The sequence below is a fragment of the Heterodontus francisci genome, chromosome 3, assembly GCF_036365525.1.
Source record: "Heterodontus francisci isolate sHetFra1 chromosome 3, sHetFra1.hap1, whole genome shotgun sequence".
NCBI classification, from domain to species: Eukaryota; Metazoa; Chordata; class Chondrichthyes; order Heterodontiformes; family Heterodontidae; genus Heterodontus; species Heterodontus francisci.
The window spans coordinates 200,343,821-200,371,759 of NC_090373.1; the positions used below are offsets into that span (position 1 = coordinate 200,343,821).

Here is a 27,939-nt window from a genome sequence, read left to right on the forward strand (position 1 = left end):
TTCTAGAGTGACAGGCTCTTCCACAAGTGCTGCAGAAAAATTTGTTTGTCGGGGCTGTTACACAGTTGGCTCGCTCCTTGCACTTCTGTCTTTTTTCCTGCCAACTGCTAAGTCTCTTCGACTCGCCACGCTTTAGCCCCGCCTTTATGGCTGCCCGCCAGCTCTGCGAACGCTGGCAACTGACTCCCACGACTTGTGATCAATGTCACAGGATTTCATGTCACGTTTTCAGATGTCTTTAAAGCGGAGACATGGACGGCCGGTGGGTCTGATACCAGTGGTGAGCTCGCTGTACAATGTGTCTTTGGGGATCCTGCCATCTTCCATGCGGCTCAAATGGCCAAGCCATCTCAAGCGTTGCTGACTCAGTAGTGTGTATAAGCTGGGGATGTTGGCCGCCTAGAGGACTTCTGTGTTGGAGATACGGTCCTGCCACCTGATGCCAAGTATTCTCCGGAGCCAGCGAAGATGGAATGAATTGAGACGTCGCTCTTGGCTGACATACGTTGTCCAGGCCTCGCTGCCATAGAGCAAGGTACTGAGGACACAGGCCTGATACACTCGGACTTTTGTGTTCCGTGTCAGTGCGCCATTTTCCCCACACTCGCTTGGCCAGTCTGCACATAGCAGTGGAAGCCTTTCCCATGCGCTTGTTGATTTTTGCATCTAGAGACAGGTTACTAGTAATAGTTGAGCCTAGGTAGGTGAACTCTTGAACCACTTCCAGAGCGTGGTCGCCAATATTGATGGATGGAGCATTTCTGATGTCCTGATTGTTCACTTCAATAAAATTCTCTGTATAAACAGTTAATTTTCTTTGGCTTTGCTCGTGGATAGTCTGACATTTACAGCGCAGGCATGTTTAGGTGTTGGATCATAAAGATCTTTAATTGATCTCAGTGTTTTTGTGAATGAATGATAAAAAAAATCCCTAAAATACTCCCAGGATAAAACAAATCTATAAGGAAGGGAAATAGCATTAGATGCTAAAAGGTAGGAGAAATTTCTTTACACCGAAGAGACCATTGAATAGTTGAAGAAAAAAATTGGATAAATGTTTGAAAAATAGAAGATGAAAGGTTCTTGAGAGTGGGGAACAAGGGGTTAGTTTTGGTTTACTACAACAAAGTCAAATAAAACTGGCTTGAATATTGCAAAAAAAAAGATCAACTGTTTGTACAGAGAATTTAATTGAAATTGCAGTTTTATTTGACTTTGTTGTAGTAAAATATATGGATAGTTATAAAACTGGTTTGAATATTGCAAAAAAAAAAATCAACTAGCATTTAAAAGTAAGATTGGACAGAGAATTTAATTGAAGTGAACTAACAGTTGATTTTCTTTTTTGCAATATTCAAGCCAGTTTTATAACTATCCATATATTTTAAGCCCGAAATGTATGGTCAACAATCTAATATGACATAGTAGAATAGATCAAAGGTGTTCAAACTGGGCAACCTATCTATCTCCATATGGGATCACTGCACCAACTTCATTTCAGTTTGAATTAATTCAATGTTGGAATCTTGGATATTTCACATGCAACAATAAATAAACTCCTTTCCAATTTTTAGATCTTTTAGAATGTATTTGAATCCTTGATCTCTGTTCATCCATGCCCTTCAGGTGTTCTTCCATTGAATAGATACTTGCGTTTCTTATTTTCCCTTCCAAGATAGAATACCTCAGTATTCTTCACTTTAAATTGTATGTGTCAACTATCTGCCCACCCTACTAATCGCTCTGCATTCAGGAAATCTTTTGCAGTCTTCCCCACTGTTTGATTTTTGTGTCAACAAACTTTGAGATTGGTATTGGAAATATTAAAGTCCAAATCATCTTCAACAAAAACAGACCCAGTACTGAGCTCCACCACTTCAAATCCTTCTCCAATGCAAGCCATGCCCAGTTGCCCTAACTCTACTTTTCCTGTCATCAACCAACTTTATATCCATGCTGGTCCATTTCCTCTTATACTACACATCTGAATTGTCTTCGCAAGCATCTTGTGAGACCTTATCAAAAGCCTTCTGAAAATCCATATAAACTTCATCTACTGCATTCACTTCATCTATCTTAGTTTCTTCTGAAAATTCTGCTTAATTGGTTAAACATTTAATTTATGCTGATTGTCTTTAATTACCTCATGCATTTTAAATGCTTATTAATTTAATTCTGAATGATGGGTTCAAAGAAAGTGACCACAGTTGAGTTGAGACTGAGCTACAATTCTAATAGTTTGCCAAACATTCAATAGATTTTGTGAAATAAAAAGGTATGTTTTTAACAATGGTTCAGCAGTATCAGATGCACTGCCTGCTATTGTACAGTTCTGCACTAGTTTTTCCACTTGATATTGGCTATTCTTAGATCATTGGTTTACAGTAGCTAAGTAGATCAAATTCTCTTTCCAGGATTTTCCTGGGAATTTTGGGAAGTCCATTGGAAAATCTATTGGGATTCACAACAAATGTTGCACTATTTGGGAACTGTTACAAAGCTGCACAATATTAGTCGTTGTGGGGTTTGCTTGGCATTATAGTACTCTTCAAACAATTACAAACACACAATGCTCGGAAGAGCTAAAATTTATTTATACTTACAGTTTAAAAACGAGTAAAGACCGAAGCAGCAGAACAAAGTTTGTTCCAGTACAGCTACAAATACTGGCATCTACTGGACAATGTGGAAAATTGCCCAGGTATGCCCTCTCCACAAAAAGCAGGACCAATCCAACACGGCCAATTAGCACTCCATCAGTCTATTCTCAATCATCAGGTTGTTGCTGTTTAAGTGCTGCTTGATAGTACTGTCCACAACACCTTCCATCACTTTACTGCTCACTGACACTCAGTTTGGGTTTCTTCATGGCCATTCGGTTTCTGACCTCATTACAGCCTTAGTCCAAATATGGACAAAAGAGCTGAAGTCAAGAGGTGAGGTGAGAGTGACTGCCCTTGATATTAAGGCAGCATTTGACGGAGTTTGGCATCAAGGAGCCTTATCCAAATTAATGTCAATGGTAATCAGGGGGAAAACTGTCCACTGGTTGGAGTCATACCTAACACAAAAGGAAGATGTTTGTGGTTGTGGAGGTCAATCATCTCAGCCCCAGGAGAGAAGCTGGCAAACAATCCTAAGGTGATTACAAATCAAAGGGTGGCCCACGTTTATTTAGCAAGGTCATACTGGGAAATGTAAAGACGCTACATAATGGGAACCCCTCTTCACTTGTTGATGGAGATGGTGTGTCTGCAGCGACCTCAGTCAGGGGTTTAAATTAGTAATTTGATTTCCAAGAACAAAGAGAAGATTTGGAGTTGGAAACAATTTGTTTAAATTGCTATCTGGGACATCCTACTTGTACCATATTGCTATGGAGATAGATGATGCAGGGGGTGCCTGTTGGGTTTTTGATCTGCGTGCTGTTGTGTGATTGCCTTTAAGAGTGATGTCCCTTTAAGATCTTAGTATGCTAATGAGCCAAGTACCAGGATATGGTCATGTGATTATGTGCAAGTCTCACTCTAACACCGAGGCAAGTCATGTAAATAGTGCGCTGTAAGTTAGATGTTTAATAAACCTGTTTGAGATCTTCAATCAACTGAACTCCACACATCTCATTTATGTTGCATCAGACAACATAAAAAGCTTCTCATTACATGGTATCAGCTGTGGTGAGAAGACAGAATCCAAAATTGAAGACCATAGGAAAACAGCTTTCAAAACTACCTACAGCTAAGAGAGAGAAAGTTAAAAGAAACACTGGCCCAAACAGTGTAAAGCAAAAAAGAAACTCACCTCCAGTTGTAGAAGACAGAGCTGAATGACTAGTTGCAAAGCAATCACTGTGGCTTTTGGAAAGCTGTTAGATTCAGACAAGCAGTTGGCTTTTGGAAGTCCATTGGACTTAGGAGCAAAGAGGCCATCGGGAACCAAGAGTGTTTGTGTTTTGAGTAAGGCCCATGCTCGAGTTGGGAAGTCCAGATCCAGGAGATCTGATACCTCAAATGATAGCTAAGGAATTAAGGACATCGAAGTGAGTTCCTAAGAGCTGTGGTACACTTTGTATTGGTCCCAGGGAAATTCTTGGGGTGGAACTAACAATTGAATAGAAATGTCTGTTGAGATTTAGAGTTTGAAGCATAAGTCTTCATGTTCTGTTAAGATTTTAAGTTTAAAATACAAGTGTTTCCAAATTGTAGTAAGTTAGTAGTGTTTTGCTTCGTTTAACTCTTGTACAGTTTAAAATGTGAAACCTGTGGCATAATTCTCAGTAATAACTGGGGAATTCAACTTTCTTTTTGAAAGTTAACGATCCCCAACAGGATTATAACAAAAGAAAGATATCATAATTCCTGATAAACTTGCTATAGATGCTGACTATATTTTCTACCTCTTCCTGCTGGTTGTGCTGTTAGGTGCCAAGGTCTAGGAGGAAGCATTGCCCTGGGACTGAGTGTTGGGATGAAAAAGGAAAAAGGCTTAGGCAGGTTAATGCTTGGCTTTGAGTGAGAGAGTGGGATACTCAGAATATCAAACATTGGATAGCTGTAAGACATTAGTCAGCAACTGTTGCAAAGTTGAGCTGAAGTTAAAATAAGAACTGTGCAAGTGTCACATTAACCCAACAAGAGCCTCAGCTGTGGACTACCTTTGTACAATGTTACATGGCTTCAAGTGAGAATCTGGAGTTTTTTGCGCATTTGAAATATATTCCTACAGGCTGAAGTGAGACCAGGTTCAGTGGATTGAAGTGAGGTAGTGTGAGGAAGTATGTTAGGGTTCTGGCGCAGTATTAACTTAGAGTTGGAAACGGAGTGCAAAATTTACAATGGGGTCGATTTCCATCTGGGCCTGCTCGCGGGCTTAGATCTGGTGGTATCAGAAGCCCAAACAATGGTGATTGTCAGAAACTAGTCCTCAGGTCTGACCTAGACATTTAAGAGGAGCTGCTGGTGCCTGTTGTGCCTCTACAAGCAGCTAAATTGATATTCTTAGCACTCATTTTATGTTGCATACCAATTTCTCCCCAATACCAGACTGCCTCCAATACAATGCTGAGCTTCTTTCAAGACAAACTAAAAGCCTAGTACAGAATGCTCAGACAACACTACTCTCCATGTAATCAGAACTTAACTTTCCAACCGTGGAACTAACTACAGGGTATAAATTACTGCATACATACCGGGGGTGGTATTTTGATCTCATCTTTCATCAGTTTCGTTACTTCATTGTGTAGAGTGACACTGTCCAGCGCCCAGCCTTTATGTGCACGGGTTACTTCCTGTCTCATAGCAGTTAAGAATCCTGTGTACAGAATGAACACTGTTTACTTTCTTTTCTATGCAATATAATAAATATAAATACCACTTTGCTGTTTTTACAGTGAGTAGAATGCAAATCAATTCTAATTTAGTTGCAGGTGTGATGAAAGGTCACCCCGGGCCTGAAATATTAACTTTTTCTCTCGACCGATGCTGCCTGACCTGAATATTTCCAGCATTTTGTGTTTTCATTTTAGATTTCCAGCATCTGTAGCATTTTGATTTCGTTTAGTTGCAGGTTAGTTTTGTTCAGTTACAAACAGCTGGAAAACTGCATCAGGGCAACTTTATTCCACCTCTGTTGGGTTAGATTTGAATTTCTTCAGATATTAGTTGAATTTATAGGCAACTGTAGGGATGTCTGTGTGTCTTTGGCCACCCACACTATTCCAGTGAAGCTCAATGCAAGCTTGAGGAACACATTATCTTTCTACTCGACAGATTCCAGCAGTATGGTTTTAATACTGACTTCAAGGAGGGACCGAGTGAATATAGATCCCCCATTGCTAGTAGAGTGCTTTGAATTTCTCATATTGACTTGCCTTTTTCTTCCACCAGAGTCCTGGGCCATTGGAGCCTGCTCTGCTTTACAGGGTTTCAGATTTATCTCTCTCTAACTTAACTAAACTGCCTTTATTATTCAGTTTCTGGATCTCAAATGTCTTTTATTTTTCTAATTTCTCTCATGATCCATTTTTTTGTCACTTGATATTATGCTGATTGTTTAACCATCTCCTGTCCTCCACTGACGATTTGACAGCTCCTCTGTTTTGTGTATATGCTTGCTTTCTTCCACATCTCTCCCTCACTCTGTTCCTTCCTATAAGCTTTTCATCTGCAATATTCTTGGTCCTGCGAAGGGACAATGTTGACTTGTCACTTCTCACCACAGATGCCATGCCTGACTTGCTGAGTGTTCCCAGCATTTTCTGTTTTTGTAACAACCAAATGGATTTGGAAATTGCAGCTGCAATTTGTTCATAAAAGGGGAGAGGGTAAAACCAACATCTACAGGCCAGTCAGTCGAACTTCAGCGGTGGGGACACTTTGAGAACATAACATAAGAACTAGGAGCAGGAGTAGGCAATTCAGCCCCTCAAGCCTGCTCCGCCATTCAATACGATCATGGCTGATCTCATCTCGGCCTCAACTCCACTTTCCTGCCCGTTCTCCATAACTCTTCAACTCATTTCTAATTAAAAATCTGTCTATCTCCTCCTTAAATTTACTCAATGTCCCGGCATCCCCCACACTCAGGGGTAGTGAATTCCACAGACTCACAACCCTTTGAGAGAAGTAATTTCTCCTCACCCCCGTTTTAAATCTGCTACCCCTTATCCTAAAACTATGACCTCTTGCTCTTGAGATTGCTCCACCAGAGGAAACATCCTCTCTACGTCTACTTTGTCAATCCCCTTAATCATCTTGTATACCTCAATTAGATCTCCTCTCATTCTTCTAAACTCGAGAGAGTAAAGGCCTAAACTGCTCAATCTCTCTTCATAAGACAAACCCCTCATCTCTGGAATCAATCTAGTGAACCTCCTCTGAACAGCGTCCAATACAACTACATCCCTCCTCAAGTAACGGGACCAAAACTGTACGCAATACTCCAGATGTGGTCTCACTAATGCCTTGTACAGTTGCAGCAACAGTTCCCTACTTTTATACTCTATTCCTTTAGCAATAAATGCCAAAATTCCATTTACCTTCCTTATTACCTACTGCACCTGCATACTAGTTTTCTGTGATTCATGCACGAGGACAGCCAGATCCCTCTGTACGGAAGCACTCTGAAGTATCTCTCCATTTAGATAATAATTTGCCTTTCTACTCTTCCGACCAAAATGGATAACCTCACACTTATCCATGTTAAACTCCATCTGCCAAATTTTGGCCCATTCACCTAACCTATCCATATCCATTTGTAAATTTCTTATGTCTTTATTGCAACTTACTATCCCACCTATTTTAGTGTCATCTGCAAACTTGGCTATCGTACCTTCTATCCCTGCATCCAAGTCATTAATATAGATTGTAAATAGTTGGGGCCCGAGGACCGAAACCCTATGGCACCCCACTTGCCATCTTTCCAACCATAAAAGGACCCATTTATCCCAACTCTGTTTTCTGTTGGTTAGCCAATCCTCTATCCAAGCTAATAAATCACCCCTAACGCCATGTGAACTTACCTCGTGTATTAACCTTCTGTGCGGCACCTTTATCAAATGTCTTCTGGAAGTCCAGATAAACTACATCTACAGGATCCCCATTATCCACTTTGCTTGTTACATCTTCGAAGAACTCTAGCAAATTAGTCAAACACAATTTACCCTTCATAAAACCATGCTGACTCTGATGGATTGAGTTTTGACTTTCTAAATGTCCTGTTATTACTTCCTTAATAATGGATTCTAACAATTTCCCAGCGACAGATGTTAAACTAACTGGTCTATAGTTTCCTACTTTCTGCCTCCCTCCCCTTTTGAATAGGGGCGTTATATTAGCATTTTTCCAATCCACTGGAACCTTTCCCGCAGCCAGGGAATTTTGGAATATTATAACCAATGGATCCACTATCTCTGCTGCCACTTCCTTTAAGACCCTAGGAGGTAGGCCATCAGGCCCTGGGGACTTGTCTGCCTTCAATCCCAATAGTTTGCTCAGTACTTTTTCCCTAGTGATGATTGTTCTAAGTTGCTCCCTTTCTATAACCTCTGCATTATCTGTTACTTTTGGGATGGTACTAGTGTCCTCCACTGTGAAAACTGAGGACAAAATACTGATTTAGTATCTCCGCCATTTCTGTGTTCCCCTCTGTTAACTCTCCAGTCACATCCTCCAAGGGACCAACATTCACTTTAGCTATTCTCTTCCCTTTTATATACTTCTGGAAGCTTTTGCTATCTGTTTTTATATTTTTATTACTTTTTTTAGTAACCCTTTGTTGATCTTTAAAAGTTTCCCAATCTTCCAGCCTGCCACTGGCCTTTGCAATATGTTATGCATTAGTTTTGGTCAATAATCTGGGGCAAGGGCGGCACAGTGGCGCAGTGGTTAGCACCACAGCCTCATAGCTCCAGGGACCCAGGTTCAATTCTGGGTACTGCAAGTTCTCCCTGTGACCGCGTGGGTTTTCGCCGGGTGCTCCGGTATTCTCCCACAGCCAAAGACTTGCAGGTGATAGGTAAATTGGCCATTGTAAATTGCCCCTAGTGTAGGTAGGTGGTAGGGAATATGGGTTAGTATAAAATGGGTGGTTGTTGGTTGGCACAGACTCGGTGGGCCTAAGGGCCTGTTTCAGTGCTGTATCTCTAAATAAATAAATACAATTCATTTGTATTTGGAAAAATATGGGTTAATAAATGAAGGTCATCAAAATTTGTTAAAGGAATATCATGTTTGATTGAGTTCTTTGATGAAGTAATGGAAAAGATAGTGCAGAACTTTCCTCCAACTAAATATTAGGAAGACTGTGGTGTAGTGGTAATGTCATTGAACTAGTAATCCAGAGGTCTGGGCTAATGCTCTGGGACCCATCTGGTTCACTAATGCCCTTTAGGGAAGGAAATCTGCCGTTCCTACTTGGTCTGGCCTACATGCAACTCCACAGCAATGTGGTTGACTCTTAACTGCCCTCACTCAGTTGTCAAGGGAAATTAATGCTGTCGTTGCTAGCGATGCCTACATCCCATGAAAGAATTAAAACAAGGTCTTGGCCACACACGTCGTTTCTTAGCCATTGATTCTCTCTCTCTCCCTGGCAACTTATGAGGCAGAACTGGTTCGCAATCTTAGTGACATATTTGACCCGAAATGAGCTTCCATAACCATACTCATACCATCACCGAGACCACCTATTTCCACTTCTGTCCAACGCCTAACTCAGCCCCTGCCTCAGTCAATCTTCTGCTGAAACCCTCATCCATGCCTTCGTTACCTCTAGACTTGGCTATTCAAATACACTGCTGGTCAGCCTCCCACATTCTAGTCTCCATAAACTAGAGACCATCTAAAACTCTGCTATGTTCTAACATGCACCAGGTTTCATTCACCCATCACCCATGTTTGCAGAGCTCCGGTTAAGCAACACCTTGATTTTAAAATTCTCTTCCTCGTTTTCACCCCTCTCTATCTCCGTAATCTCCTCCAGCCCCACAGCCCTCAGATATGTATGCTCTTCTAGTTCTGGCCTCTTAAGCATCTCCAATTTTAACAAATTCCCCATTGGTGGTCATGCCTTCAATTGCTAAGGCCCTAAGCTTTGGAATTTTCTCCCTCAACCTTTTTGTCTCTCTATTTCTCTTTCCTTCTCCAAGACGCTAAAACCTACTTCGTTGACCAAGCTTTTAATCATCTGTCCTAATATCTGCTTATGTGGCTCGGTGTCAAATTTTGTTTCAAACACTTCTGCGAAGTACCTTGAGAACTTTTATTACATTAAAGGTGCTATATAAATACAAGTTGTTGTTGTACATTTCCAAAGATGGTGGTAAACAGAATTAATCTGTGATTGTAATTTTGCAATCAGCTAATGATGCAAATCATCTTGAAATGGTAGTAAACATGAAGCAGTGCTATCATGTACCGCTCTTTAGTTCCTGGTACCTACCCTGGGGATTAAAGAACCCGGTCATCCAAAACACATTAGGTCTGCCTTCAAATATCCAGGAGGAAAATTGTGCATTTCTCTCCAGGAATTCTGAGAACCAAAATCCTAATGTAGAAGAATCCCAGGAAATCCTCTTCCACACCACAGGGACACGAGCATTGTACATGTTATCCAAGGCATCCGTTAAATTCTGCAATAGAAAAGAAAGTGAGCATTGCACTTCACATAGAATCCAGGACTCGCCCAGATGCAAACAAACGATCTAAAATAATTTTTCCTTTATTTATTCACATGATGTGAGTGTCGCTGGCAAGACCAGCATTTATTGCCCATCCCCAATTGCCCTCGAGAAGGTGGTGGTGAACTGCCTCTTGAATCCCTGCAGTCAGCGTGGTTTAGATACACCCAGAGTCCTGGAAGGTAGGGAGTCCTGTAGTTTGACTGTTGTTGGAGCTGCACTCATCCACTTCTGACTTGTGCCTTGTAAATGGTGGACAGGCTTTAAGAGAGTCAGGAGGAGAGTTACTTGCTGCAGAATTCCTAGCTTCTAACCTACTCTTGTAGCCACAGTATTTATATGGCTGGTTCTGTTAAGTTTCTGGTCAAATGCTGTAGTCAATCTATACATACAGACACAAAAGAAACAGAAAGGTACATATTGAAATCTAAAGTAAAAACAGTGAAACAGATCCATTAGCAGCTGAGGAAGACAGGCAGGTTGTTTCAGGTATGACTGAAGATATTTCTTTTTTGACTGTTGGTTGATCTGTACATTTCCAGCAGGCTTGGTCTTATTTTGAATTTTTTTTTGGCTTTTGACACATTAGAAGTTTACATAATAAACTTGATTAGCAGGAAGAAATTAGAAACAAAAAATGGCTTCTTTATAGGAATTGTCAGCAACATTGTGTACTTCTGCATCTAACTAAGCCTCTTCACAACACCACAATGTGCAATAAGGAGAAATATCCTGTAGCTTGAGTACAGTGAAGACTTACAATCAAATTATTTAAACAATTTTGTATAGAACAGAAAAACAGATAGGCCTGGATCTGCTAATTTTGGGAAGTATTGTCATTATATACCCAGCTGGAAACATAGGGTGAGAAGACCTTCTTCAGATCCCCATCCTTAAAAATTACTGCTGGAAATGTTTCTCTCCATCCAGGAGGCCACATATCCCTTGACCACCTTGCTCCATTAAAATGTCAGCATGTTGAAGTATGTGGGTGGGTAAGGAAACTGGTTGATCCCAAGTATAAAACAGGAGATAGTGGTGTAGTGGTAATGTCATTGGACTAGTAATTCAGAGGCCCAAGCTAATGCCATGGGGACATGGGTTCAAATCCCACCTTGGCAGCCGGTGGAATTTAAATTCAATTCAATTAATTAATATCTGGAATTGAAAGCTAGTCTCAGTAATGGTGCCAAACTATCGATTGTCGTAAAAATCCATCTGGTTCACTAATGTCCTTCAGGGAGGAAAAGCTGCCATCCTTACCTGGTCTGGCCGACATATGAAACCAGACCCACAGCAACGTGGTTGACTCTGTAATGCCCTAGCAAGCCACTCAGTTGTTAAGTGTAATCAGAGATGGGCAACAAATGCTGGCCTTGCCAGTGACACCCACGTGCCATGATAAAAAAGGAAAAAAAAGAGGGGAGGCAGGACTAAACACAGCAGTGCACAAAGGCACTGAAGGAGAGAACCTGTTTCCAGAACGATTTCTTCTTCTATGAGATTCAGTATGGAGTTGCTGGGGCAGGGTGGTGGTGATTGGGGGGGTGGGGGGGGGGGGGGGGTTAGGTGTTTTGTACCCACTTTCAATTAGGTCCCTCCCTTTTTGGTACCATTGCAGCACCCTAGATTTTACATGTTGGCAATGGTGAGCTTCTTGTGTAGCATAAATACTTCTGAGGCCTCCTTATGTATAAAGGAACCATGATCCAGGAAAATGGGTCCACGTCATACTGATGATGGGGCTCGAAAGCTCAACCAACAATCTTGACTTGGAAAGGCAGCCAGCAATCAGAATCTTGTTAAGCAGCAATCACACTCAGACAATAATACATACATACGTACGTAAGTACATACATATGTACGATCTATTCAGATTTAGGTATTCTCAAACATTTTCCTGTCGTTTTGCAAATCCAGAGGCACTACAACTACAGCCCCCATAAAATGTTGTTACAGCCTGTGGACAGGTCACAAAACTCTTTTGTCTTCCCGTCAGGATGGAGCAACACCCTTTCAAATCCAGCAACTCTCAGAATACCTCCAAAAACACCACAGTATTTCAATAAACTTTGCAAGAGCAACAAGTGAGTCAAAAGCATCTCATCTGCAAACTGGATGGCTGGCATTTTAAATAATGCTAGAGGGGTATTCCTCGTGCAGCTGAATGCTTGGTCAGCTGTGAAGGGTCAATGGGCCAGCACAGTCCAATTCAGAGAGGCTGTTACAGTAGTATTGTAGGGCATCCTCGAGAGAGAAAGTCTTAGACTCCGGCAAAGGTTAACTAACAACACTATTATTTACAGTTACTATATACATTCTCAGCAAGCCACCTAAGCTAGCGCCCCTTGTGCTTCTATACCTTTTTCAAGCCTCTCATGGGAGTTACATCATTGCTTGTATAGTGGGAGGGGTCTCACTGTATTTGGTATTAACCCTTTACATCCTTATACTACATCTTCCCCCACCCCCCACCACCCAAAGTCTTTATCCAACATTTTTCCAAATATATATACATTTGACTTCTCTACAACTCTTTCTCCCCCCCAACAAATCTGACTCGGGTGTGCCGACTCTCCCCAATCTGGTTGTAATCTGTCTAGGACTTTGTTTGAAGTCTGGGTTGCTGACTTGGTTTTTCGTTTCTACAGGTTGTAGTATTCTATTCGTTTTGGGTTTGTTCATCTTCATCTGGATCTTGCAGATGGATTACTGGTTGTTGCTTTTGCAGAATCTGAATGATATTCCTCCAATTCCTTTGTATGTTCCCTTCATTAGTTCATGTAACACACAATCACTGATAGTCCTCATGTTTATGGATTACTGTAACTTCTCATTCCAGGTCACGCATCCAAAACTATTTGACCATTGTTTAATTTGACTAAGCTTCTTGCTCGAAATCTCCTATTGTAATTCCTGGTTTCTTGCCTTCTGTAGGAGTTTTCTCTTTCTCGAACTTTCTTATAGTCTCGAGTTTTCAATCCGGGCATTAATTGTTAAGGCAATATTGGAAGCTGTGTTCTTAACTTTCTCCCCATTAGTAATTCTGCTGGTGATAATCCACACAGCAGTGTCATTGAACAATAACATAGGAGTGAGATAGGAAGATCTTCATTTCTCTCGAGTAAAGATTTTATGGTTCTTTCACCTCATTCTGCCTCGCCATTGGACTATGGATACCTCGGTGAGCTCATAAAGTGCTGAATGCCCATCTCCATTGCAAACGGAGTAAAACATTCATTGTGAACTGTGGTCCATTATCTGATAATATTTCATTCAGAATCCCATGTGTTGTGACGATGTCCTTAAGGATTCTAATAACTACCTCAGTGGTCATAGAATGTAATCATCTGACTTCTATCCACCTGGAGATGATGGCGGCAGTGGTGATGGCGGCGGCGGCGATGATGGCGATAACATGACACCTCACCAAACATGAATAAATCCATGCCTCGCCGGAAATTGGGTCGTCAACAGCAGTTTGTGCAGATACATTAGGGGCATTTAAGCGACTCTTGGATAGGTACATGGATGATAGTAGAATGAAGGGTAGGTAGTTAGTTTGATCTTAGAGTAGGTTAAATGTTCGGCACAACATCGTGGGCCGAAGGGCCTGTACTGTGCTGTACTGTTCTATGTTCTACACCTGTCTGATCAGGTGTCTTTGCTCTGCACTTGGTTACACCCAAATGGCCGTGGTCTAATCATTCCAAGATATCGGATCTCATTGAAGCAGGAACAATTGTCGTTGTAAACTAATAAGTCATCAATTATGGTAAAGTATTTCCTATACCTCATGGAATGTCTTCATTCTCCTCCCTCTTAGACTTTGTGACCACGCATGTGTACAATATTGTCTAATGCGAATGCACACTTTGTCATTCTTCTGTGCTCGTCATATTTCTCGCAACTTCTGTGTGCTTGCTGGCCAACTTTGTGCTGTGCGTTGTGAGTTTGACTAAGCTACCTACGAAATTCATGTCTTCCTGCGATGGATTATCTACAGTTGCCCTTAATAATACATCGGCTGACAATTGGAACTTTCCTGGGACACATACCATTTCACATGTACCTCATTAAGCGGAGATGAAACCTTTGTATACGTGGACATATTTGATATTTTTGTCATCTAATGAGGAAACCAATGGCTTGTGGTATGTCTCTATTACCACGTGTATTCCTATGATGTAGTCTGAAAATGTTTCACACACCCATGTGACAGCTAGAGCTTCTTTCTCAATAACTGTGGTGTATGTCTCTGTAACGGAGTGCTCTTGACACATGGACTATGGGTCAATGAGAACCATCAAGTTGCTCCTGAAAAAGAACAGTGCCCAAGCTCTCTGAAGAGGCCTCTACTATCCTCATTGTAAGTGTAGGAATGTGGTGTGCCAACACGTCAGAAGTTAGCATCTCTAATTTTCTGGAATGCTAATTTCTGGTGTGCATCCGAACACTACGCTTACTGTTTTCTTAGAAGTTGTCTCAGATGATCAGTTATTTATGCTAAGTGAGGTAAAAACTTTGCTAGTTGATTTACTATTCTGAGAAATCTCTGGAGTTGCTGAACTGTTGTTGGGCTAGGAAATTCCTTCTCTGCTCACAATGATGCCCAAGAAACAAATTAAAGTTTTGGAATATTCACACTTCTCATTTAAAGTCAGTCCTGCTTCTTGAAGTCTCTGTATAACCTCTGGTTTTGTGTTGTGTTCCTCCACTGACGGATGATATTTTGATACAGAACATGTGGCATATCACACCTGTAAGCCCTTCCAGGATATGGGACATTGATGGTTGAAAAATCTCTGGTGCGGCAGTTATTCTGAACGGTAACTTTAATCAGCACCTTCCAAACTCATGACCTCTACCAAGGACAAGGGCAGCAGATGCCTGGGAACACCACCACCTGAAAGTTCCCCTCCAAGCCACAAGCCATCTTGATTTAGAACTATAAAATCGCCATTCCTTCACTGTCGCTGGGTCAAGAGCCTGGAACTCCCTTCCTAACAGCACTGTAGGTGTACCTATACCCAAGGACTGCAGCGGTTCAAGAAGGCAGCTCACCACCACCACCACCTTCAAGGGAAATTAGGGATGGGCAATAAATGCTAGCACAGCCAGCGATGCCCACATCCCATGAATGAAAAAAAAACTACCCAAAAAGGCGTTATGAATGTAGTTAATAACTTTGGACATTTCATCCAGGGGTTACCTGCCAAAACCCACTATTGACATTGAGTTTTATAAACATGGTGCTCTGAGAAAGTTTCAATAAACTGTCATTTACCGTAGAATTGGGTGAATCTCACACGCTACTGCTTTGTTGAGCTGCGTTAAGTCCATGCAATGTTGCAGAGTTCCATTTGGCTTCGGGACAGGAACCATAGCTGAACGCCAGCCCTTCGGTTGTGTTACCGGAGAGATAACAGCTATTTTTGTTATCTCCTCTAATTGTTCTAGGACCTTGGTTAATAAGGAATGAAGAATTCTTCTTGGTGTGAAGATACACACTGGTCTGGCCCCTTCCTTCAGAGCGATCCTGTACTCCAACTTTAGTTTTCCAAGCCCTGTGAACAGCTTCAGGAATTCTGTTTAAAAGGAATTGTTTGCTTGGCTTTGGCTACCTTTTCAAGCATGCATTTCTGCTCAGTAAGAAAATTCTGATAGATACAAGGTCTCCACCAGCTGTCTGCCTCTATGCTGAAGAATTACTTGGAGTTTGCCTTTTATTCGCAGTTGTGTCTCACCTAGACCATGCAACTGTATATCTGTTAGTTGCAGGTAATGTCTCTTCAGCCAAGGCTCTTGGTCAGACAATACCGTGATGCTAGCTCCTGTGTCAAGCTTAAAATTGGTGAGGTGCCCATTCACATAGATGTCTGCTGTCCAGAAATTGTGGTCTGGATTATTGATTTCTCCCAAGAACTCTCCTGGTTCTCTCTTGTGGGTATTCCTGTACTTGATTCACTGCTATTTGCGTGAAGGTCTTCAGGTTTGTACCTTTAAGCAAAGAAATTTTGCTGTGGCACATCTCCCCATAGTGTCCAGTTTTTCCACACTTAAAACATACTGCTTTACTTGCTGGGCACTGCTCTGGTCTATGGGTCTTCTTGGCTCCACAACATTGGCAAGGTTTTCCTATTTCATGCGCCTTCTCACCTGTATGTTTTTCTGTTCCTCAAAGTGTTTCCTTGGCTTTGGCTTAACCAGTTGGATGGGCATTGGACTACTTCTCATCCACGGCTTGTCTTCAGCAAATAGGATGTCTCTATTCTGTTTGCAAACTTCAGCCTGTCTTACACTGGAAAAGGCCATTCAAATTGTAAGGTCTTCCTTGGATTGCAGCAGGTCTGATAAGGATTCATCCACTGTGCCGACGACTATTATTTCTCTGATTAGTTCTGCCTTCAATTCACCGTATTTGAAACATTCTGCCAATCTATAAAAGGTCATTAATATCGGAGCCTACAGATTTACTAATCATCTGTGCCTGCTTATTAAATTTAGCTCTTTCCAAGATTTTATTGGTACGGAGATTAAAATATTTATCAAAGGCTTGGAGTACCTCTTCAAATTGATCGGTAGCCTCGTTGATCCCTTGTTGGACAATTACGTCATCCACCATCACTCCTACTGAATACAGAAGAGTGTTCACTTGCTCCAGTTCAGATTTGGTATGGAGTTGAGAAGCAATTCTGAACCTTAAAAACCTTTTTCTCCATACAAGTCAATTTGAATGAGATTGGGACCTTCTTGGTTCTGAAAACTCAGGCATTTCCAATTATGGACCCAAATAGCTTCTTTTTTTTGGGCTAGGCTTTGCTAGGGTGTTCACCTTTAATTTTGAACTTTTCAGGTTTGGCTTGAGGTGTTTGCATTCTGTTCGGGGTTTTCCCATGCTCCCCGACCTTTCAGACGATTACTCTGAGGCTGAAATTGTGCCCTGTACACCCAAGTCTAGGTCTTTAATATGTATTAAGAAAAGCAGTGGTCCTGCAAAACAACTGTTCACTGCTGCTCTTTGGGCTGGATTTTGTATCGCAACCACCAGTCCCACCATTGGGTTTGGAAGTGGGTGTGTGGCATGTTGGGGCAGGAACGGGTGGCCACACGTGATCCTGTGACAACTGGTTAATTAAGAGCCTTGAGGCATGGAACCGACCAATTACGTGGTAGGTGGGGGTTGGAGGCAGAGAGGCCAGCATCAGCTGATGCCATGGCAGATGCTGGCGCCAATTTTAAAGGGCTGCCAGCCCTACATTTAATCTTGCTGTCTGGAAGCATAGGAGAGGCAGAGTTCAGAGAGGTTGTAGAGTGATGGCAGAAAGTAGAGTCTGGGCAGCCCCACACTTCAGTGATGCCTCCCTCCAGGTGCCCTAACAGGCTGCAAGGGAAAGGTGGAATTTACTATTCCCTAGGGATGGAAGGAGGAGACCTGGGAGCCTCACCAAGCAAGCCTGGTTGCAGATTACAGGGGAGGTCAGCAGTTGTGAGGTCACATCAAGGACCTGGATTCAATGCCGCGAGGAGCTCAAATTATCTCATTTAGACAGAGAAAGTGAGGACCTCTTAATACCTTCACCTTTTGGGCCTTGCATCTGACAAAGCAGGAGGGTGCATTGGGTGGAGAGGGGGGGGGGGGGGGGGGTGCAAAAACAGACCTGCATTTATATAGTGACATTCATGACCACTAGATGTCTCAAAGCCCTTTATAGCCAATGAAGTACTTTTTGGAAGTGGTCACTGTTGTAATGCAGAAATTGCTGCAGCCAGTATTCACACAGGGAACTTCCCCAAACAGCAATGTGTTCTTCTTTCTTTGGCCTCCTTGTCTCAAGAGACAATGGGTAAGCGTCTGGAGGTGGTCAGTGGTTTGTGCAGCAGTGCCTGGAGTGGCTATAAAGGCTAATTCTAGAGTGACAGACTCTTCCACAGGCGCTGCAGATAAAATTGGTTGTCGGGGCTGTTACACAGTTGGCTCTCCCCTTGCGCTTCTGTCTTTTTTCCTGCCAACTGCTAATTCTCTTCGACTCGCCACACTTTAGCCCCACCTTTATGGCTGCCCACCAGCTCTGGCGATCGCTGGCAACTGACTCCCACGACTTGTGATCAATGTCACAGGACTTCATGTCGTGTTTGCAGACATCTTTAAAGCGGAGACATGGACGGCCGGTGGGTCTGATACCAGTGACAAGCTCGCTGTACAATGTGTCCTTGGGGATCCTGCCATCTTCCATGCGGCTCACATGGCCAAGCCATCTCAAACGCCGCTGGCTCAGTAGGGTGTATAAGCTGGGGATGTTGGCCGCCTAGAGGACTTCTGCGTTGGAGATACGGTCCTGCCACCTGATGCCAAGGATTCTCCGGAGGCAGCGAAGATGGAATGAATTGAGACGTCGCTCTTAGCTGACATACATTGTCCAGGCCTCGTTGCTGTAGAGCAAGGTACTGAGGACACAGGCTTGATACACTCGGACTTTTGTGTTCCGTGTCAGTGCGCCATTTTCCCACACTCTCTTGGCTAGTCTGGAAGCCTTTCCCACGCGCTTGTTGATTTCTGCAGCTAGAGACAGGTTACTGGTGATAGTTCAGCCTAGGTAGGTGAACTCTTGAACCACTTCCAGAGCATGGTCGCCGATATTGATGGATGAAGCATTTCTGACGTCCTGTCCCATGATGTTCGTTTTCTTGAAGCTGATGGTTAGGCCAAGTTCGTTGCAGTTCTCATCGACAGGATTGCGGCTGCCTGCAACGAATTTGTTGAAGGCTACTGGCTGGCGTTTCGAAGAATGAGGGGCAATCTAATTGAGACAAACAAGATTCTGAAAGGGCTTGATTGGGTAGAAGCCGAGAGATTTTTTCTGCTGGTTGGGGCATCGAGAATGCAGGGGCCCAGTCTCAGGATGAGGGGCCGATCATTTAGGAATGAGATGAGGAGAAATTACTACACTCAAAAGGGTTGTGAACCTTTGGAATTCTCTACCCCAGAGCATTGTGAATGCCCCATCATTGAATACATTTAAGGCTGGGATAGATAAATTTTGGTCTTGCAGGGAATCAAGGGATACGGAGAGTGGCAGGAAAGTGGAATTGAAGCTCAAGATCAGCCATGATTGTATTGAATGGCAGAGCAGGCTCGATGACCTACTTCTGCTCCTATTTGTTGTGTTCAGGAGCCTTGATGGGCATGAGTACAGTCGATGACCCTTGTACATGGGGGAAACCCAGTGATAGCCCTGAATCCAAATGATCGCTCAGCTTGAGAGTTGGGATCTGTGTGAAAGCACACATAGTTGCCGGTCCTTCTGCAAAGAGGGACCTCCTTGATACACCGATGGGCTGCTGACAGATCCCACATGTGTCCCAAGTGGATCCCTGGAATGATTCAAGGAGGAGTAGAAGTTCAGTGCCAGGGTGACCTTCAGCACCAGTGGCAGTGGATTTCCACCACGTCCCCTGGGCATAGCCTGTCCTGCATCATAGCGCATAGGTCAGTGACACCTTCACCTCCTGCACCTCTACTTTAAAGAAGCTCCAGAAGCCTGGATTATGAGGCCCATGATATGAGGCCTCTCCTCAAGTACAAGTCCTTGCCTGCCAGTGGCCCCCCCTCCTTGTCAACTCTGACGAGGTGGCACTTGCCCATTGCTCCAGTTGTAATGGCTCCCCCTGTCATTCTGGGACCTTTGCGACGTCCTCCCTTCTCCATCCTGCCTGCCAATTCATGTCTTCCTGATGGCTTCCCTTTGCAATGAGCTCCTGCCCCCCCATGTTGCCTCCTTGAAGCAGACGAGCCTCTGAAGCTCTGTGAATCCAGTACTGTTTATAAAATTCAAACCCACAGAAATAAAATCACTGTCAACAGATCGCTTAGCTACCTTAATTACCTGTCCGCTGTGTTGCCGTCTAAACTCCGCCCTCCAGCTTTGCTGCCATAGATAAAATCGGGATAGGACGTTACAGTGTCAGACTTCCTGTCCAATGTCTCCTGTCCCAATTTTATACCCACCTCGCCTATGTTCCCATCCACATAAAATTCTGCCCAGACTGTTTCCCAACACTCAGCTAAGTTTGCTGCTACTGGGCTTTAGCTTCACTGGCAAGCCGATTATGTGGTACTGTATCAAGTGCCTTTTGGAAGTCCATGTACATCAACCACATTATCTCATCATTACCAAAAATCACTATCAATCATGACTCACAGCTCTCACACAGTGGCAGCTATTCACCCTTGACAGCCAAATCACTAACATATTGCAGGAGATGGTGGTGCAAAACAGCAGGCAGTAGCATAGCATTGGAGGAGAACAAGCACATCTGCAAGTTTTATCCTCCATGGAGCAGACTGTGCTAACCATCATGAAAAGCAGCAGCACTGAGCCCAATGCCTATGATGGAGCTGAAGCAATTGATGAGGATATCTGTATATCTAATCCTCCTTCTCCCTCATTGAGCAATCTCTCCTGATTTCCACCTCTAACATCGCCCAACGTCACCCTTTCTCAGCTCATCTGCTTTGTTATCGCCTTAGTTACCTCTAAACTTGACTATTCCAACACACTTCTGGGTCCCACATTCTATTCTCAGTAAACGTGAGGTCATCTAAAACTCTGCTGCCCGTCTCTTAATCAGGTCCCGTTCCCCTATCATTCCTGTAGATCAGTGAGCACATTAGAAACAGCATCTTGATATTAAAATGCTCACTGTTGTTTTCAAATCCCTTTATGGCCTTGCCCCTTCCTACCCCTGAAATCTCCTCCAGCCCCATAACCTTCCAAGATATCTGCTCTCCTCTAACTCTAACCTGTGCACCCGATTTTAATTGCTTTACATTGGTGACCGCATTTTCAATTGTCTAGGCCCCATCCCTACACCTCTCTGGCTGACTTTCATCCTTTCAGATGCTCTTTAAAACCTACCCTTTTACCAAGCTTTCAAGTGATGCACCCTTCATCTGATCTAATTTTTCCTGATGTGGCTCGGTGTAATACTTTGTTATATAATGCTCCTGTAAAACACCTAGGGACATTTCATTATATTAAAAGGTTCAGTATAACTACAAGCTGTTGTGGATGTAGAAGCTGCAGATGATGTAATCATACACTTAATTTTCCTCTCTCCACACCACAACCCAACCCTTGCCCCTTTGTCATTTCAGATACCCAAGAACTGGAGCCTTCCCAGTCAGTGGAGGAAGAGGAAGGAGACAGTAAAGAAGAAGAAACACCATCACTCAAATTTTATAAACACAGCAACCTGCTCAAAGGCTGACATGAGGCTTGGATAGATGAGGGATCTGCAAGTGCTGAGACATAAAGTTCAAATATATAGGAGCCAAGATAGGGGAATGGGGAAGGGTAGTGCAAAAGCCAGCTAGCTGGAGGGAGAGGTCACACATTAGTTCTGCTGTAGAGGACTCAGATGAGGACTTCGATGGGCCAGACTACAGAAGGCAGCTGAAGGTATACATCCAAATGCTTAGTGCACTGGGAACCCTGCCAGAAAGCCTGTGTTTAATGTCAGGGAGCAGGCAGAGTCTGGCACCAACTTTTTACAGGATTTTGTGCAGAGCTTGGAGTCTATCCTTTCCAACATGGAACAGGTGGTCACCTCCATCAGCACACTGGTGGAACCCACCATGGTGCAGTGGCTGATGGTCAACATCACAGCTTCAATTACAGCACAAACCACTTTCAAAGGTCAAAGACTGCCATACAAGCTCAGACTGCTCTCATCATAGATAGCAATGTTGAAAGGGGTTTCCAGGGTGTCACAGCAGTTCAATAATCTGTTCTCCAACTGATTAGTAGGATTGCTGAGATGCCACCAGTGGCTTCATGGTGCACCAACCTGTTCTCTCTCAAGATGAAAGCATTCCTGCTCTCACCACTGCCACTCAGCTAGTGCCCCTGCAGTTGCCCGCCAGCCAGCCAGCCCAGACATGCCGAGGTGATGCAGTCTGAAGCCGGGCCCTTAAGACCCAGAGCTGCTCAAGGTCACCTTCCAAGGCCATCTACACGTTTCTAAGTTAAAAGGTCAGCAGCCTTTCACAACCTATGCTGCAGCCACTGGGGAGCAGAAACACTAAGACAGGCAAAGGCACATGGAAGACAGGCACTAAGGGACTGCACAAGGGTGAAGAGTTTGTTTTTGTTTGCAGAATATGATTGCATTTTTAAATTTGGATTAGAAGGCACATTTTCTGGTGGTTTTTATCTTTTTGATGTCAGAAAGAGGACAATGTGATGGCCAGTGACAGAGGAAATGTAAGGAGCGTGGGACTGTTGGTGAATGGGGTTGTGGTTACTGGTAACAATTACTTTATCTCGTAAAATGCAGGCAGAATGTGATTATGTATGTCAAAGTTCCCTACTTCCCGATCGTCCACTTCTTGTTGCACTTCCTCCTCCTCTTCAGCTGATAATGGGCAATTTGTGCAGCATGCAGCATTCTACCTCAAATCTTAATACCTGCTCAACTGAGTATTGCATGGCTGCTCCAAAATGGTCCAGGCAGTGGAAACAATGAGAGAGGATGCCGATGGTGTGCTCCATGATATTTCTTGTGGCAGCATGGCCCTCATTGTAGGCCTGCTGTGTATATATGCATGAGCTCCCGGCTGGAGTCATGAGCCACATCATGAGTGCATAACACTTGTTGCCCCACTTTTGATTTGCTGTGGTGGCTCAAATAAAGGTGGCACTGGGGACTGATCAGAACGAAGGAATTGTGACTGCCAGGATAACGGGCATTCACTTGTATGATGCACTGTCTGCAGTCACACACTAGCTGCACATTGAAGGAATGGAGACCCTATCAGTTTAAGAAAATGACTGTGTTCACATTTGGTGCAGGCAAGGCAATTTGTGTATAGTCAATGGCAACCAGTACCATGACAGAGCCTGCAATCCTGTTCACTTTGCCTGCTTGCCTCTGACAAGAAGGAATGAGAGTCAGAGTCATACAGCACAGAAACAGGCCCTTCAGCCCATCGTGTCAGCGCCGGCCATCAAGCCTATCTATTCTAATCCCATTTTCCAGCACTTGGCCCGTAGCCTTGTGTGCTAAGGCATTTCAAGTGCTCATCTAAATACTTCTTAAATGTTGTGATGGTTCCTGTCTCTACCACACCTTCAGGCAGTGTTCCAGATTTGCACCACCCTCGGTGAAATTTTTTTTCCCTCAAATCCCCTCTAAACCTCCTGCTCCTGGTTATTGACACCTCTGCTAAGGGAAAATGTTTCTTCCCATCAATGCCCCTCATAATTTTGTATACCTCAATCAGGTCCCCCCCTCAGCCTTCTCTGCTCTAAGGAAAACCACCCTAGCCTATCCAGTCTCTCTTCATAACTGAAATGCTCCAGCCCAGGCAACATCCTGGTGAATCTCCTCTGCACCCTCTCCAGTGCACTCACATCTTGCCTATAGTGTGGTGCCCAGAACTGTACACAGTACTCCAGCTGTGGCCTAACTAGCTTTTTCTACAGCTCTATCATAACCTCCCTGCTCTTATATTCAATGCTTCAGCTAATAAAGGCAAGTATCCCATATGCCTTCCAAACCACCTTATCTACCTGTGCTGTTGCCTTCAGTGATCTATGGACAAGCACACCAAGGTCCCTCTGACCTTCTGTACTTCCTATGGTCCTACCATCCATTGCGTGTCTCAATCTGTATTGAGCAGCCGTGTACTGCAAGCTGCAGGATGTTGCTTATATTTCCATCAGCAACCTGGAAGGAGCTATAAATGTTCAAAGGCATGGTCACCTCGACAACCACAGGCAATGGGGTCTTTGACTGCTTTGAGGCTGCAGTTATGTCTGCAGCAGTTGGAAGATTTCAGTCATGACTACTTTAGTGATGCTCAAGCATTGTTGTTGCCGTACTTGAGGGAAGAGAGCTGTTCTCTAAAGACCCTCTTTGGATATGGTCTCTCACTGAGAGTCCTTCTTCTCCATCTCCTCCTTCCTCTTGTGGCAGATTGGTCTGTAAAGTGCAGCCTGTCTTCATTTTCCCAATCATGCTCAATTCAAAGAGGTCAGCCTACCAGGCCACACAAGTCTGGATGCAACTTGTTTCAGCACAAGTTTCTAAAATGAAGAAAAAAAGTACTTCAGCACCAGCCAGATCACTCCTGAAAATTTAGGCAAGTATGGGAAAGTTCCAAAGCTGTGTACAATTGCACCAATGACATATTCAACAGTGTGTGGTTGAGGCAGAGTGTAGGCTGGAGGGTGGAATTTGAAAATGGTAGCGTTGCCATCAAGTCAGCATTCTACACTGATTTTTTTAAAATCAATCTGCCTGCTCTGCATGCTGCCAGCAGTTGTTAGGTGCACACATACAAATCCTTTGACTAAGTCCAACACACTTCAGATTGGAGGTCTGCGTGTGCATCTCTGACCCCATTTGAGCATTAGGAGTATGTCTAAACCCAGAAAACAATCACTACAGAGTCCAATTTAGCCCTGCTATTCCATTTTTCTACATGGTCATATCAGAGAATGTTTGCACTGGACCTGATGTTAAGTTTGACTGAGTGTGTCATCAAGAACCTAAGTAAAGTCAATGGAATCAAGGGAAAAACTCTCCGCTGGTTGGAGTTATACCTGGTACAAAAGAAGATGGTTGTTGTTGATGAAAGCCAATCATCTGAGCTCCAGGACATCACTGCAGGAGTTCCTCAGGGTAGTGTCCTCGGCCCAACCATCTTCAGCTGCTTCATCAATGACCTTCCTTCAATCATAAGGTCAGAAGTGGGATGTTCGCTGATGATTGCAGCGTTCAGTCCCATTTGTAACTCCTCAGATACTGAAGCAGTCCATGCAGAAATGCAGCAAAACCTGGTCAACATTTAGGTTTAGGTTGATAGTGGCAATTGACATTTGTGTCACACAGTTACCAAGCAATGATCATCTCCAACAACAGAGAATCTAACCATCTCCCCTTGCTGTTCAATGGCATTACCATCGCTGACTTCCCCACTATCAACATTCTGGGGGTTACCATTGACCAGAAACTGAACTGAAGTAGTCATATAAATACTATGGCTACAAGAGCAGGTTAGGGGCTTGGAATCCTACGGCGAGTAACTCAGCTCACCCACCCAATGCCTGTTCATCTACAAGGCACATTTCAGGAGTGTGATGGAATACTCTCCACTTGCCTGGATGGGTACAGCTCCAACACTCAACAGGCACCACACCACTGCCTGATCGGCACCCCAGCCACAATATTAAACATCCTCTCCCTCTACCACCGACGCACAGTGACAGCAGTGTGCACCATCTACAAGATGCACTGCAGTAACTCACCAAGGCTCTTTAGACAGCACCTTCCAAACCCACAACCTCTACCACAGAAAAAGGGTAGCAGACAGAGGAGCAGCACGTACTGTAAGTTTTCCTCCAAGACACACACCATCCTGACTTGGGAATATATTTCCATTCATTCACTGTTGCTGGGTCAAAATCCTGGATCTCCCTCCCTGACAGCACAGTGGGTGTACCACTGATTGCAGCAGTTCAAGGAGGCAGCTCATCACCACCTTCTGAAGGGCAATTAGGGATGGGCAATAAATGATGCTAGTGATGCCCACATCCCATGAAAGAATAAAATAAAACTTCAAATATGAGCTGCACCTGTTGATCTCAGAATAACACTGACCTCGCTCATGATGATGGTTCCCTCAATGGCCAGCTGTAAGTCAGTCAGACAGTTCCGAAGCATTGTAATAACCTTCTGCATTCGGTCAATTTCTTGGCGAAGGAAAATATTCATGGAATTCAAAATTCCCATTTTTATGAGGCGAGCTTTCACCTAACAAAACAAATAGGCTCTTTCAACATGATAAAAAAGTTTATAGTCACTATTATCTTTCTAGTGATACAGGAAATGTTCTTTTTACAGCAGCAAATTCATCAACTGCTGTTTCAAAGCAAATCTGAGTGATAGAAAATCCAGTAGATCTAGCGGGTTTGGATTCAGTTTCAACCACAGATCAGTAACTAAACTCCCCTTGGATATATTTAGCATTAAATCAGCACTTTTGGTGATATGTTACTGGATGGGTGCTGAGGAGAAGCTCTGTGATACTTAACCTTGAACTGATTCAACAGGCTAAAATACTTTTAAGACTGCTGTCAGTCACAAACAAAAATTGCTGACAGTCTGGCAGAATGTGGCAGGCTGGGGCTATCACCCACAATCTTCCCTGGTCCTGACTCCATCCTAAATCCTCAGGTTAGCCTCATTTTCATGAAGGGGACAGATGGCTGTGACATTTCTAATGTTCCCGAAGCTGTGTCCCATAGGCAACCTGGAATTTCTCAGTCAGATCCTGTTGCTCCCTCAGTGTTGTGGGCTATAATAGCCGAAGATTGTACAAAATTGAAACAAAGGAGAGATTTTACAATTGCTGCTTTCAAATCACTCCATGTAATTGCATGCCGTGACAAAGAAAAAAAAAATGGCTTTTAAGCCTTCATTTCATAAGAACACAAGAAAATAAGAACTAGGAGCAGGAGTAGGCAATTCAGCCCCTCGAGCCTGCTCCACCATTCAATACAATCATGGCTGATCTCATTTTGGCCTCAACTCCACTTTCCTGCCCATTCTCCATAACCCTTCAACCCATTACTCATTAAAAATCTGTCTATCTCCTCCTTAAATTTACTCAATGTCCCGGCATCCACCGCACGCAGGGGTAGTTAATTCCACAGACTCTCAACCCTTTGAGAGAAGTAATTTCTCCTCATCTGTTTTAAATCTGCTACCCCTTATCCTAAAACTATGACCTTTTGCTCTAGATTGCTCCACAAGAGGAAACATCCTCTCTACGTCTACTTTGTCAATCCCCTTAATCATCTTATATACCTCAATTAGATCTCCTCTCATTCTTCTAAACTCGAGAGAGTAAAGGCCTAAACTGCTCAATCTCTCTTCATAAGACAAACCCCTCATCTCTGGAATCAATCTAGTGAACCTCCTCTGAACTGCCTCCAATGCAACTACATCCCTCCTCAAGTAAGGGGACCAAAACTGTACGCAGTACTCCAGTTGTGGTCTCACTAAGGCCTTGTACAGTTGCAGCAACACTTCCCTACTTTTATATTCTATTCCTTTAGCAATAAATGCCAAAATTACATTTGCCTTCCTTATTACCTGCTGCACCTGTATACTAGTTTTCTACGATTCATGCACGAGGACACCCAGATCCCTCTGCACCGAAGCACTCTGAAGTTTCTCTCCATTTAGATAATAATTTGCCTTTCTATTCTTCTGACCAAAATGGATAACCTCACACTTATCCATGTTAAACTCCATCCGCCAAATTTTGGCCCATTTACCTAACCTATCCATATCCTTTTGTAAATTTCTTATTTCTTTATTGCAACTTACTATCCCACTTATTTTAGTGTCATTTATAAATTTGGCAAGTGTACCTTCTATCCCTGCATCCAAGTCATTAATATAGATTGGAAATATTGCCAAAATATTCTCTTAGTGGGCAAGTTTAGCTGCATCATGAATACTTTGCACTAGGGTGGGATTTCTGGCATGTGATGTCACCCCACCAGCCCCACGTCTTCTGGTGCCAGGATAGGGGGGGGGGGGGGGGGGGGGGGGGGGGGGGGGGGAGAGAAAGAGGGGCCCCAACTTCCACTTCTTGTGGATATTTTTCTACATTTAAGAAAAAGCAGCACCGGCCTGCCTAACCTGTTCAAACTACCATAGTGCACTGCCAGGCCCAGGAATTTCAG

General features: G+C 43.4%; 1 protein-coding gene across 1 annotated transcript in view; it reads right to left on the bottom strand.

The window, feature by feature from the left end:
• Nucleotides 1-27,939, bottom strand: part of LOC137367179 (dynein axonemal heavy chain 8-like) — a 2,062,041-nt gene that overhangs the window by 19,287 nt on the left and 2,014,815 nt on the right. Inside the window, exons 115-117 of the mRNA XM_068028615.1 lie at nucleotides 25,844-25,996; nucleotides 9,940-10,129; nucleotides 5,189-5,310 (exon numbers count right to left, since the gene is read on the bottom strand). Coding sequence (XP_067884716.1) covers nucleotides 5,189-5,310; nucleotides 9,940-10,129; nucleotides 25,844-25,996 — 465 coding nt within the window. The remainder of the gene's footprint in view (nucleotides 1-5,188; nucleotides 5,311-9,939; nucleotides 10,130-25,843; nucleotides 25,997-27,939) is intronic.